The 15,028-nt window shown below is 37.3% G+C and overlaps 1 protein-coding gene across 1 annotated transcript in view; it reads right to left on the bottom strand.

The window, feature by feature from the left end:
• C5 (complement C5) overlaps positions 1-15,028 on the bottom strand; it is a 1,726,304-nt gene that overhangs the window by 619,205 nt on the left and 1,092,071 nt on the right. Inside the window, exon 27 of the mRNA XM_044057986.1 lies at positions 6,252-6,347. Coding sequence (XP_043913921.1) covers positions 6,252-6,347 — 96 coding nt within the window. The remainder of the gene's footprint in view (positions 1-6,251; positions 6,348-15,028) is intronic.

Raw genomic sequence — 15,028 nt, 5'->3', positions numbered from 1 at the left:
ATATATATGTGTGTGTGTGTGTATGTATATATATACATATATATATATATATATTTATATATATATATATATATATATATATATATGGGTTCCTATCAGTTGATCGAGTTTATAGAAACTCAAAATTCATATGGTCGAGACCATATGACTGAAGTTTTGAAAACTCATAGCTTTTAAATGGAGATTGTGGTACAGTGTGGATCAGGAAATTTATGATTTTCCACACAATAGTGTGATCTTGGAGTTGGTATTTATAATTTAAAGGGGTTATTGAGGTGCACGGCAAAAATGTTAAAGAAGGTAGATTTTTGTGGGGTTTTTTTTGTGTGTCTGCATTTGTTTGTGTGTTTTTTGATGTCCAAGTTTTCGGAAACTTGATCATATGGTCTTGACCAAAGGAATTTTATATATATATATATATATATATATATATATATATATACATACACACACATACATATATATGGGTTATAGTCAACCCATTCACAAGTCAACTTGTCGAACTGAAAAAAAACAGTACAGTTGATTGCATGTACTGGCTTTCTTCAGTGCAAGATTGTGGTACAGTGGGGGAACAGTGAATTTTGAAATATTTAATTATCAAGAGATTTTGGGGAGCAGGGGCATGTTTAAACTTTTTTGTTTGTTTTTTGATTGGCTGCTGATTGGTCAGTTATGTTCAATCAGTTGCCGTTTGATACTTTGAGTTTTGGATTCAGCATTGTACATTTGTTTGTGTGTGTGTGTGTGTGTGTGTGTGTGTGTGTGTGTATATATGTGTGTATATATATATATATATATATATATAAGTGTACTTAAATAATCTAAAGAGCATAATATCAACAGACAAAATATTGACAACAGTAATATTTAAACTTAAAAACTTCGACATTCATTCAAATATTGTTGAAAGTTCTTTAGCTCTGATAAGTTGCCCTTAAAACTAGCCACACATTATCCAGGTATCTAAGCCACATTTCAATATAGTACAGAAATGTTTTCTTAATGGTGTGACAAATACAGCTCCTATCGCAGTGTCTTTAAACTGCAAACAACACTCATGATTAAAATAAATCAAAAGTTTACTCAGAACCAATTTAAGATAATCGAATTAGAAAATCATTAAACTCCAAGGGATACAAACTGCAATACTCTAACCACTATTTCGATGCCAATAACCCACATACATGAGGAATGCTGGTATATAAAGAACATATATCTATTGTACATAAATACCAATGACCTTCCACTTTTATGTTGGAAATTAATTGGACAAAACTCAGTGGTGTCTTTGATATGTACCCTAAATGACAGAAACAGATTTAAAGGAAAGTTTAACAAATTTAGAAATTGTTCCATTAAGGAACCTTGTCCTGAAATAAAATCTCTATGCGAAAGTTTTTCCCTGTTTTTGTACATTTTTAGTAATGCTTAAAAATTTGGGGCTTTGGGATGGTCCACTGTCAGTTCCTTTCTTAATGCATGGGGAATCACCCTAGAATTTACCAATAATCCAGAATTTTACTTACCTGCTCCTTAATCATCATAGTGGAGTCAAAGTTATGTTTCATGTAAAATCTAAAATCATTCAGTTGTTCATGTACTTCATCTAGATATTAACTTTGGTCCCATGTAATTACACCCCCTCCCTTATTGCTACAAGTAACCACTATTTTCCCGTTTTGTTGTAGATTTAATAACGGTGAATGCTCTTCTCTCGACAAATTGTTCCCAAAATTTCTAATTATATTCTTATAATTAATAAATAAATCCTTAATAACAGTATGAACGCATGGGAATAAGGTTGAGATGTGTATTTCCTTTACTTAAAAGACACCACATCCCATTTTTCGTCTGTCAGCTGTTTCCCTTTAAACATGACGTTTCAATTTAAAATGCAGGAAAACTGTTTTAAATCATTAGCTGTCTGTACATGGGAGACACAGTAAATCAGAATAAAACTTAATCCTTTATTTAATGCACTATATCTAGCATAACTTAGTGAAAATGTAGAAACATAGATTAACAAATCATTGACTTGATCATGACAGGCAGTAGAAACATAGATTAACAAATCATTGACTTGATCATGACAGGCAGTAGAAACATAGATTAACAAATCATTGACTTGATCATGACAGGTATCATTTAACCTGTGCAAAACACTGAATCTATTTGTAAGGTGTCAGTCATGTTTAACCATCCATTTTCCTCTTTTGGTTTCTAAAGGGCTTGTGAATAGTTCAGTACTTGATGGATTTAAAATAGGAGCCTTTAGCGTATATTTAGTATTTAGTTATAGGTGGGTGTATACTGATATATATGCATAGATGTCTCTCTCTCTGTGTGTGTGTGTATATATATATATATATATATATATATATATATATATATATATATAATATATGTATAACATCCATCCACCTCATCCACAAAATTATTTTTAACTGTGGACTTGTCCCTGTCAGCCTCCGCACTGACCTCTTTTATTGATTTAACTAACAACTGGGTATGGTTCAGAGTCAAATTTAATTTTCATCCAAAGCTAAATCTTAGTTACTTTTGTGTCTTCTTGTCCTACTTCTTTTCTTCCCACTGGCCTTTGTATTTCTGGCAATACACCCAGTTAAACCTTTTCCCCTTATATCTTCCATAGGTCTTTGTGTTGGGGAAGTCTTGGACAATTATCACATCATGAATTAAAGTGGGTACTTGAGCTACTGTGTGTAACACTTTGCCTTGAAAAGTTTGTTTTTCTGTGTTATGGGGACTTATTTTTGACTCTGTGTACACACATGATTTCAGTCTTCTGTTTTCTCTTTTTCTTATGTTTACAAACATTTTGTGATCCTCTTAATGTAATCAGTCTCAGTGAATCCAACAACCCTTGCACTTCTTTCTAGTACACTACATTATTTCATTTAACAAGTTTAGTACCAGTGCAGTGGCAAAAATCAGATTAGGCTATATAGTTCTAATAGTGAAAGGTTCAGCATTATTACATTTTTCTATAGACATGCTTTTAGGCATAGCTTACTGGCTAGCACAGATGGATTTTAAAGGTTTAATGCTGCTGTCAGGAGCTGTGTAATATTTTGCTATGTGCCCTTTTAGAACTTTTAAAACAATACAAGTTAGGTTGTAACACTTTTTTTCTTAGTTTGCAAGCAAGAAGGCATACTTAGGTGAAAGCTAAATAACCTTTGGTGCATAGAAGTCTGACTTGGGGTTTGCATTTTCAGTTCACAACAGATGTTCTGTTAAATATATATATATATATATATATATATATATATATATATATGTATACACACACACACACACACATATATATATATATATATATATATATATGTTCAGAAGACTAGGGGTTACTCTGGAAAAGATATTTTCTTAAGTTCCTATGGAGTGACATTTTAAATCCACAGCCAGGATTTCTGGAAATTTATTTACATTATGTGTGTTGCCCTAGCCCCAGTTTGAAAATATGTATTCAATCAGTCATATTTGACATTACCAGTCTGTCCATACTGAATGAGCAGTTGTGAACTTTAAGTGACTGTATTTTGGTGAAGTGTCAGCTGTACCTTAATTTTTTCATTCATTTTTTGGTCATTGTATGCATTGGCATCCTCAAGGTCCACATATGCTTTCTGTCAGTCAACAGTAAAATGAGAGGACAGAATCCTGGCTCACTCAGCTTGGGGTCAGTTTTCTGTAGCCACACATCTCTAAAATGCCATCAAATTAGCCTCCATGTAATCTTCCATTCTGAATTTCTTCAGAAGGCCACTGTTTCTGGGAGTCCCAGCAAGACGGATGGCTAGATTAGTATAGTGATTACATTTTCCTGAAAACTGAGTATGTATTGTCCAGTGACTGCACACCTTAGGTATATGCTAAGAATACTAGGCATGTGGTCAAAAAAAAACATTGAGGAGCATAGCCCAATTTCCCATTTTGCAAAATCACTGTTTGTTATGTGATTTGCTCAGAGTCACAAAATAAGCAACTGGAAGTTGAGAGAATCAACGCTTGGACTACAGGAGCAGCTCATTAACAGATCATATCCATAATCCTCTGTGCTAACTGCCAGACACAAAAAAGTAATCAGACATGGTCTGGTAAGTGTGTTGAAAAGCTTTTCTTTGTTGTTAATTTTTTTATTTTATTTATTTAACTGGGTAAGCCCACTGGACAAAACTGTTCCTTTTCAGGATCAGTCTAGGAGCACTGTGTGGTTAAGACTTACTCAGAATCACATTGTATGCAAAGGGCAATGGAGGGAATCAGATGCTTTACCTTTAACTACAAGAAACAGTGTGTTAACACCTCAAAGTTTGAAGAACTGTAATAATGTGTGAATCCTCACTCAGTTTTCCATTTCGAGCAAAGTAGCTACAGTCTAAGTACATGTACAAGTTGTTGGTGTCACAGATAGATTTTACCAACAGAAAGTTTCTTCTCAAAGCAACCTTTTATGATGCCGCAATGATAAATTTTTCCACAGTAAATAACAATATGGACAAGAGATTGTTTTCCAGTTCCTCAACGCAATTATGACAATACCTTCTGCGAGAATAAATTGCTCTTTACAAGGATTTTAATATGAATTCAGCACTCAAGAAACCTTTATCAAGTTACCACAGGCAGTCTACCACTTTAAAGAGTAGCATTCACTGTGAATGCTTATTTTCATTTCAGGGGTGCAGGAGAATAACTCAGGTAGAGTAAGTAACTTGGAAAGTTATAATTTATATAAATACAACTGTTTTTCTGCTCAGTGCATCTACAAATGTAGCATTTTGTACCACTAGTAATATTAAAGTGAGTCTGATATAGACAGCTTATTCAGTTATTAAATGATGATGATTTACAGGGATAAATAAAAAAAGTACTTTCTTGAATAATACATGGGAAGTAATGGAAACAAACTCCAATCCATTCACAGCAATTATTTTACATTAGTAGCGTTCCTTCATTCCGGGTTTGTTAAAGTAAAGAGTACTTACAGCCTACAGACCTTCAACACTTTAATAAACAGGTAAGATAATTTCCACTTCCAGATTGCCTTCATACATAGCTCTCTTGACAATTCTGTAGAAACTATTTTTTACCCAGAGTTCAGGAATCAAATTAGAGCCAGTTGTTTCCTCTTACGTGCTATGAAGATAATTTTCCTGCCTGCTTCACACCATCTGACATTGCCTCTTTTGCATGAATCAGTGTTTTTCCCTGGTTTAGCAGTCAGTATCACAGTATAGATATATATGCGTGTGTATGTGTTTGTGTGCCCATATATACATATGTGTTGTGTGTGTGTGTGTGTGTGTGTGTGTGTGTGTGTGTGTGTATATATATATATATATATATACATATTTGTGTGTATATAGGTATTAATAGAAATATTAGTACTTTGCTGCTTAACTGCACTTCTCCCTAAAATTATACATATGCATAAGAAGATTTGATGATTGTTGTATGACATGCTTTGTGCTCAGACTATAACAATGTAGCCATAGTGGCTTTTCAGGTTTGTCAAGTGGATGTCATATTGCTAGTTAATAGACTTCTGTGAAAGTCACTGACCTGAAGCCATTCGCAGCCTTGGTGCATAATTATGCTGTATAAAAATTGCCTCAGCATGTGTGTGCTACTGATTTGCAGTTATTCTGTGCACCCGACACATTAATGGTGCACATTAGCATAACTTCGACCCAACACATGAATCTCATTGTCTCTGAATTGCATATAGGATTTTCCCATGAACATCCTTATGTACTTTGCTGTGCATTACCTGTGTATCGTATATAGAGTTTTTGAATACTTACATCAGAACAATAATTTTGAAACAAAAGATGATAGCAGAACAATAGATAGAAACTGCTCAGTATAAAACTGTTTGCAAAATTAGTGTTTCACATATTTATGCTCTCTGATTTTTGTATTGGTGGATATAAACAAGCTAACACATCAGTTAAGTTAAGCAAATGCAAGTAACATTAAGATAAAAAGAAATACTAGGACAGTATGGCGGTAGCAATTATTCTGTCCATAATTCACTTCAAAATAGGAGGAATTTAATTTACATTGACTTGTAAGATAGAAAACAAAAAAAACCTACAAAAGAAAGCAGAGAGATGGTTTTGTTTGCCAGAAGGGTGATACTGAAGATAATCATAGAAATTCTGCAAATGGGAAGAATAGTAATCATACAAGTTAAATAAGACTTGTTTTTTATATATATTTACCTGAGTTGGGCATATGCTAAAAACTCTGTGAAGTCCAATTACAGTAAACGCAGTTAGATACAGGCTTTTTAATTTTGCTTCATTTATTCCTGTGCCCTAAAATATGGAATAAAACCACAGTTAAGTTACTGACAGCTCTCAGTACATTTCATATAAATTATAACATGCTGACAAGATGGCATAACATTATGTCAACAATCAGTTTAAATGATTACTCCTAGATCCTTTATCTTCAAAGGTAACAATCCACCTCATAACCTAGGAAAGAATTGCCATCAAGGAACTAGCTTCTCTGGTATTTAATAAATTGAAAAGAGAAGAAAATTATGAATTCTTCTTAGCAGTTTTCAAACATTGCATTCATTCACTCACTGAAAATAGGTAAAAGTTCTAAAAATCAACACGCTTGTTACCTACTAAATTTTTTATTTTTTCTGGTCAAGATTGATGCATTAAGTAATACTTTAGATTTTTTTTCAGTTTGGGGTCCATTTTGATGTGTGCTGGAAGTCCATTCCAGTTTTGTACTATATGCCATCAGTCAGATATTTTTCATAATTAGAATGGTGCTTTATCTGTGATAAGTATTTAACTTTATAGGCTCATAGGTAAATACTAAGTTAGCAGCCCTTGTGGGCCATTTTAAGCCTTGACAATTTCCCTTTTTTGTGCTCGAATTAACCTATCCCATTTGGTTAGACACGGCCTTACCCATCCCATGGTTGATAATTATATAGTATCCCTAGGCATCCCTGTATATTACCACCATTAGTACCCTGTTCAACCATAGCCTGGTTCCAGCTTCATCCCACCTGAGTGGAGTACAGCCACTGTCATCCCTTTACACAAAGGTGGAGTGTCCACTGATCCAGGAAATTATAGCCCCATCAGCCTAACTAGCCTGGCCTGCAAGGCGATGGAGTGGATTATCATGGACCTCATTAACAAGGACATTGGCAACCTCCAAACACTCGATCCCACACAGTTTGGTTTCATCAAAGGGGAGGACATGCCTGTTAAATTTGGTTGACTTCTTTGAGACAGTCACCAAAGCCATGGAGAAGGGGACGATGGTGCACACCACCTACCTTGACCTGGCCAAAGCCTTCAGTACTATTCCCCACTCAGGTACAGTGGATAAACTCTCTCAACTAGGCATCATTTTGTATGTTACTAGATGGATAGCAAACTGGTTCACTGATAGAACCCACCTAGTCAAAATAATGGAAGCCACCTCAAGCAGTTGAACCCTTAAAGAGCAGTATACACCAGAGTTCAGTTTTGGGGCCTTTGTTGTTTGATATATACTTTCCTGAAGTGAAAGCCAAAATCAATGGGCTATGACTGACCAAATTTGCAGATGACTGCAAGCTGTGTACTGTCATCAATTCCCCTAGTGATGTGGACATCTCCAAGAGGTTCTCACCCAAGTGACTGGTGCCAGAAACATGGTCTCAAACTGAATGCCAAAAAATGCATAATCATCCCCTTTGGGGAGAGTGACACCCCTACAAATGATCACATTAATAAAAAGGTCCTAATCACACAATCAGTTGTGAGGGACTTGGGCACCCAGGTTGATAGCAAACTAGCTTTTGACCACCATACTGCCTCCATCGTATGGAAGGCTTTCTACATGGCCCACCTCATTAGTAAGGGTATCTCATCCAGGGACAAGGTGGTCATAACATCCCTGTATTCTTCCCTTATAAGATGCCTTATTGAATACAATGCCCCTTTTTGCATGTACCTCACAAAGCACATGCAGCAGCTGAAGAGATCACCGATTCCTCACCAGGAGAATCCAGGGCTTCAAACATCTACCCTACACAGATAAAGGTCCTGTCCCTCTACTCAGTCTTCTACGGACTCCTCAGAGGTGACCTCTGTCTGTCATGCAAAGCAATCTCAGACCCTGCCTTGATGGGACTGCTGCACATCCACAAGTCAAGCTCCACTTGATCAACCCGCATGCGTGACCTCAACCTGGTTTGTGACATCAGTTGAACTTGCCGATGGGGCAGATCTGTGTCCCAGAGACTCCCTCCTCTGTGGAATAGACTGCCACTCCATGTCAAGCAGACTACCTCATTAACCCTTTTTAAGCACAACCTGGATAACTGGATGGGGAACAGAAAATACACCCCTGGGATTCCACCTGTGTCCCTGCTGGACAAGGGCATTGGGTGCTGACTTGTCGGAACATGGGCTAAATTCTTGGCTAGGCTCGTAAGGGCCTCAGGTCCAATAGCCTAGTAACTTCCTATGATCCCAATGAGAATAGCCATAGATTATTTGAAGGGACCCATGAGTGATATAAAATATTTAGGAGCTGCCTGTGTCCATTAGTAGTACAGGGGGTAGTCTTGGGGTAAATCTTTTATTTCCAATGAATAGATCAAAGTCACACTTGACTATGGACAGGGATAAATTTTGTTTTATGTGGATGAGAGTCTATTCCAGAGCAGAGGGATCGTCTGCAAGATATACCTGTCTTTCCAAACCCTTCTGTTGATGTTGCAGAAGAGGTTTAGATTCCTTCACTGAATATTCCTGATGGCATTTGACTTGCTGGTGTGCAGTAAATCCATCAGTAATGGGTCAGAGGACGCCTTGTGTGTCGGGACACAGATCACCTTCTAGCAGTCTGTGGGATACCAAGTATAGTGACAGGGCTTTGAATTGGTGTGTAGGGCATGTTGTTTGGCCCTTGTAACCTTTTACTAACATATTTCTTTGGGTGTTCCACTTGTTTAGACAGATACATGCCAAAGGGGGCATTTTATTCAGTAACTGGCCTAATGAGTCCCTTTGTTTATAAGCTGTGCAATATAGAAGGTCTTTCTTAGAAAAATGGACACAAGTTGGTCAAATGCTAAACAGCTGCGTCAACTCTTAGGGGTGTATTGTCATTGTGGTAGTTCCCTGGGGTAGATGACTTCCCAAAGGAAACAGCAATGCATTTTTTGGCATTTAGTTTCAGACCATGATTCTGGCGCAAGTTCTTTATTTGGGACAAACCTTCCTGCAAGATGGCTGAGTCATGTGGGGATTCATTGACTGCTGCTAGCTTGCAGTCATCTGCACACTTAGTCAACCAGACCCCTTTGATATTGGGTTTTACTTCAGAAAGGAAGATGCCAAACAGATCCCAGCACAGAACCCTGGGGGACTCCACTGGTGACTGGACTCTTTTTGAAGGTAAAGTCCCCTATCTTGATTATATACATCCTATCTGTGATCCACTTGCCAATCCAGTGGGTGACATAATGGTTTATTACAATTTATTTAGCTTTTCTACTATGACTGGGTGGGGAATTATGTCAAAAGCTTTGGCCAAGTCAAGGTATGTGGTATGTACCATTTTGCCTTCATCCATTGTTTTGATGACCTTTTCAAAGAAATCCAATAGGATATGTACACATGACCTGCCCTTAAGGAATCCAAACTGAGATAGTTCTAGAGTTTGGAGGTTCCCTATATCCTAATTGATTATTTCCATGATTAGTCTTTTTGCGGCTTTGCATATGAGGCTGGTCAGACTTGTGGATCTATAATTGCTTGTGTCCATGGAAAGTCCTCCCTTATACAGTAGAATGGCTGTAGCAGTTCTTCATTCACTTGGTACAAAACCTGTATGGAGGCTGGGAATGAATAGTATTATTGGGGGGGGGCAAACTGTGATTTATGCATCCAGTGATATTGTCGGGACCCACTGATGCAGTATTTTTAGCTTTTGATAGCAGTTTTAGGACTCGGTCTTGTGTGCTAGCTGGAGGCAAGCAAGTTTCAGGTATATTGGGACAGATGGAGGGGAAGAAAGGGTTAAAGACAGAGTTAAATTTATCAACCAGTAAGTATGCTATATCTTCAGCCTCAATGTAGGTAAAATCATTCACTATCAGCTCAGTGCATTGCAACGTTTTGCTGTTGAGAATATGAACATAACTAAAAATGCTTTGTGATTGTCTTTTGCTTGGGTAGCTATTTTAACCTCAAACTTGGCTTTGGTGAATTTAATTAAGCTCCTGAGTTTATTAAAGTGAAAGTTGCTCAGACATTTTAGGAATTACTCTTCTTACTTTTGGTCAACATTCTTTTCCCTTCATTATAAGCTTGTTGATATTATGATTCCCCCACATGGGTTTGTTTCTGTGGTTTGCCCTGCACTTGTTCCTACAGGTAAAGCTGCATCAGTGCAGCTATTTACATGCTGGTATACAGTGGCAGTGTACAGTTCTGTGTATTCAGTGAAATTAACTTGGTTTGGTCAGGATTTGAAGTTTGCCAGTGTATCACTTAGAAAAAGATAGTTTGTCTTAAATAAAATTAGAAATGCATTTTGGGTGGAACAGATCTCTGGTTTCAGTTTTATTTTAAAGGTGACTGCTTTATGGTCAGACCTAGATGTCATTGTTCCCCTCTACTCATCACTCATTAGACCCATTATAGAGTACAATGCCCCTTTTGGTATGTACCTCACAAGATATCTGCAACAACTGGAAAGGCCACAGAAATACCTCACAAAGAGGATTATCGGCCTCAAACAGATACCCTATGCAGACCATCTCAAAAAACTCCAGCTTTACTCTGGCACATATCGCCTACTCAGAGGCGATCTCCGCCTAACATACAAAGCTATGTCAAACCCAGAGCTGTTGGACATGCTCCACGTAAAGAAATCCCAATCCCGCAGAGCTACACGCTCTAGGGACCTAAACCTTGTCACCACAATAAACAGAACATGCTGGAGGGATAGATTCCTGTCTCAGAGACTTCCCATACTCTGGAACAAACTACCTATCTATATCAAACAAAGCTCCTCATTAGCACTCTTCAAGAAAAACCATGATGATTGGATGGCAGATAGGAAATTCACCCCGGGGATCACTTCTGTGGCTCTGCTTGACAGGGGCACAGGAAAATAATTTTCTTGGGTGGCAAAAGCCAAGGTACCATTTGGCTAGGCTTATATAGGCCCTAGGGCCAATAGCCTAGTACCTGCCTATGAACCTATATGCAAGGAACAGTGAAAGACATTACCATATTAGTAAGGGCAAGATCTAAGCTGTTATTCCCCGTAGTGAGTACTATGACTTATTGTTCCAGGGAATTTGTATTGACAAAGTCCATGAATCTTTGTGCTTGTGCATTAGTGGTTGTGTTGCAGGTTTTCCAGTCTATAGTTGGATAGTTTAGATCACCTAGGAGGATGGTATTGGGTTTAATACTGAATGATTTTAGTTCCTGTAGATAGGCATTGTGGATTTCCTGTGTTATAAAAGGAGTTCTATAGCTTGGTAATATATGGTATTGGACCTTTGTGATGATTATTTGGACATGAAGAAGCACTAGTGCATCATGGTGCTTTACCAGTCTTAATGTGAGTCTCTTCTGAATGTAGAATGAGACATCTCCAAATTTTTCCCCTCCTGTGCAGTAGCTGGTTTAAACTTGTGGAAGATATTATAACCCTGCACAGCTGGAGTGCTCTCCTCTATTTTAAACCATGTCTCAGACACTACACATATGTCAATGTCCTCCAGGGTGAGAAGGGCTTGTAGGGAGTGGGGTTTCTTATTTAGACTTCTAGCATTGATTAGTAACACCTTCATATTTTCCTTTGGTTCATTATGTTGGTAGGCTTATCAAGTTGGCATTGCCTAAAAAAGGCACTGTGGGGTGGACAGTGCCTTCACCAATAATCACAACTCTAGAGGGGGAAAATGCAGTCCATCCCTGGTGAAGCAGTATGGTCTGTCAGCCATATCATTTCTGGCTGACAAATATTGAACCTCCTTTGAATGACACCAAAAACTAAGCCAACTATTGAAGTCAGTTATTTTTTGCTTGTATGGTAGAATTATCTTTGGTGAATTTAGAATGCTGTTCAATGCTAGGCTCATACCTGCCTCAGAAACACAATTTGAGAGCTCCATCATGTTTCTCTTCATATAATCCAGGGAAGTACAACTCAAGTCATTAAAACCAGTATGAAGTATGACAGAGTCACACTGGTACTTGTTGTTCATGGACTTGACTGCAATCATGATCTCATGGATCCTTGCACCAGACAGGCAGCTGTCACAGTTTCCTTGCTCAGTCTGGTAAGAGGCACATCTGTAAGTCTTACAGTGGATTCAGCTATAACAAAAATGGTTGGGTTGATGCCTGACAGCATCTGTGACTTTGGGAGTCCTTGCATTATGTGAGGAAGTAGGCTTAATTTGATTGTACTTTGTACCTGTGTTGTGTTTTGGAGGTCTTTCAGGTTTAGGGAAGTTAATCGTTAGAACCTCAGCATATGATGCATTATGTGTATTGTAATGGCCTTGGAGAGGAGTGATGTGTGGTGTACTGCACAAGATTTTGGTGTCTAAGTTTATTATGTATGGGATTCTTGCCTCCATGGATATTATATATCTATAACTCTCACATACTGTGTTATGTTGTTTGAGGAATAAATTATTTCCAGGCAGCATGAGACAATTCTTACACTGTCTCAAGATACCAAGTTGTAAGTGTATATACAGCCAAATAACCAAAAATATATACCAAATATACGCTAAAAAGGACAGCAGCTCACTGCAAATTCTTACATTCAAAAAATCACTTTTAATAGAAAAATAAAAATGAACCCCTGAGGGTTAAAACTATTTTACACACAGGTTAAGTGCTTTCATCTGCTAACTGCAGACTTCATCAGAACAGTGAAATGTGTGTTACTCACCCCTATATAATTCAAGGAGCATGGAGAAATGAGGCAATGAAGAGAAGAGTATGAAAGGAAAGAGAAGATACAATTTAAGTAGGGAAGAAAATAAATTATTAAACAAAATATGTTATGAGGCTGACATTCGAGTTATGAAACCAGATTTGGGGGGGGGCATAGTACTAGTAGAAACATAGGATTACAACAACAAAATATTTGAAATATTACATAATGATAGTAAGTATATGGTATCTTCTATCAGTGAAGTAAACATCGGACATAGAAGGATCAATTTATATCTACAGGAGTTCCTTTTGGACAACAGGACAGATATGAATTTGCACAGTTTTTTGAGAGTGGAGCATCCAGTACTTGCCACCATAGTAGGGATCCCAAAGATCCATAAAAATATTGAAGATCCCCCTTATAGGCCCATTATTTCCGGAAGTAGGTCTAAGACATTCCCATATGGGAAAGTAATAGATGAATGGTTAAAACCAATATATGATAGAGTGTACCATATAGTGAAAGACTCATGGGACTTTTTGTAAAGGTTGAAACCCGAAATTTGGAAGGAAGGGTTAGTGTTTGTAACCATTGATGTGGTGGATTTGTTCTCCTGCATCCCAAAGGAAGAAGGACTAGAAAGGTTTAGTAACAGTATTCAGAAGTACATGAACTTTGAGTGGGAAAAGACTAGTTTAATTTGTGAGTTTGTCTATTGTACTGGATTTCAATTACATCTGGTTTGAGGGTGAATACTATAGACAAAAAAACGGGGTAGCTATGGGGGCGGTGTGCGCCCCCATATATGCAAATATGGTGTTACTAGACTGGGAAAGTGAATATATTTTGGATAGTAAATATGCTAGTAAATGTATATGCCACACTAGGTTTTTGGATGATATTTTTATTTTATGGGATGGTACAACAAGTGAAGTAGATGTATTTGTGAAGTATTTGAATTATATCAGTAGTTATTTAAAATTCACCCATAATAGTAGCAAGACAAGGGTAGCATACTTAGACACCTTTATATCAAATGGGACAGCAGGATTTAAATCCAGAATATATAGAAAATAAACCTTCAGCAACTCATATCTAGAATATACTAGTCGTCACCCAGCAAGTCAAAAAAGAGCATCATTAAGGGTCAGTGCATAACAGCTGCAAAAATGACATCTGATTTCAATGAAATGAAGAAAGAGTGAGAATATATAGGAAGATTATTTGGGGAAAGGGGTTACCCCAGATATCTAATTGATGATGTCACTCAATATATACTGAGAGAATGGAGGAAAAATACAAACCACTTGTTGGTATTGGATTGGAGAAAAACAGGGAAGAACATGAGAATGAGAAGGAAAATTCATACCATAGGGCTTGTGTAGTGGAATATAATCCATATGCTGAGGAGATAAGAAAATAATGAGACAAAATTGGAATATTCTAAGAAGTGATAACTTGATTTAAGTAAAGTGGATACAGGGCCTATGTATGTTTACAAGGGTCTATATCATGTATTCGAAATTTCAAAATATCGAACACCATAAGTTCGAACTTGGAATTTCAAAATATGATAACATTGAACACTCAGAATAGTGATTTTTTTTCCCAGGGAAAAAAAATCGCTGTTCTGCAAAACATACACACGACACAAGCACACCAAAATAAATAAACCACACACATACACTTAACAAAACCCTACTTCTACCCCTACACTAAACCGTACATACATTCCTATCTATCCACTAACCTTAACCCGCACCCTAACCCTAAGGTCTTTAACTACCGCACACATACCTTACGAAACTATGCACAAACTAATGAATACACATACATACAGTTAACAAAACCCAACCCTACACTACACCATACATACATTCCTACCTATCCACTTACCTTAACCCGCACCCTAACCCTAAGGTCCGTCCATAACTATCACACCACAGTGGATGAAATAGCAAAGCCACGGAATGGCCCACCGAAATCTTGCCCTAGGTAAGAATTCAATATTTTGGGGCTTCACTATTTTCATCCTTCGATGTAGTTGGTTCGATATTAT

Source organism: Protopterus annectens, chromosome 16.part0 (genome assembly GCF_019279795.1).
Source record: "Protopterus annectens isolate FY-2018-M chromosome 16.part0, PAN1.0, whole genome shotgun sequence".
NCBI lineage: Eukaryota > Metazoa > Chordata > Ceratodontiformes > Protopteridae > Protopterus > Protopterus annectens.
The sequence above is the reverse complement of the archived record's forward strand: the minus strand, read 5'-3'. Positions and strand labels throughout refer to the sequence as shown.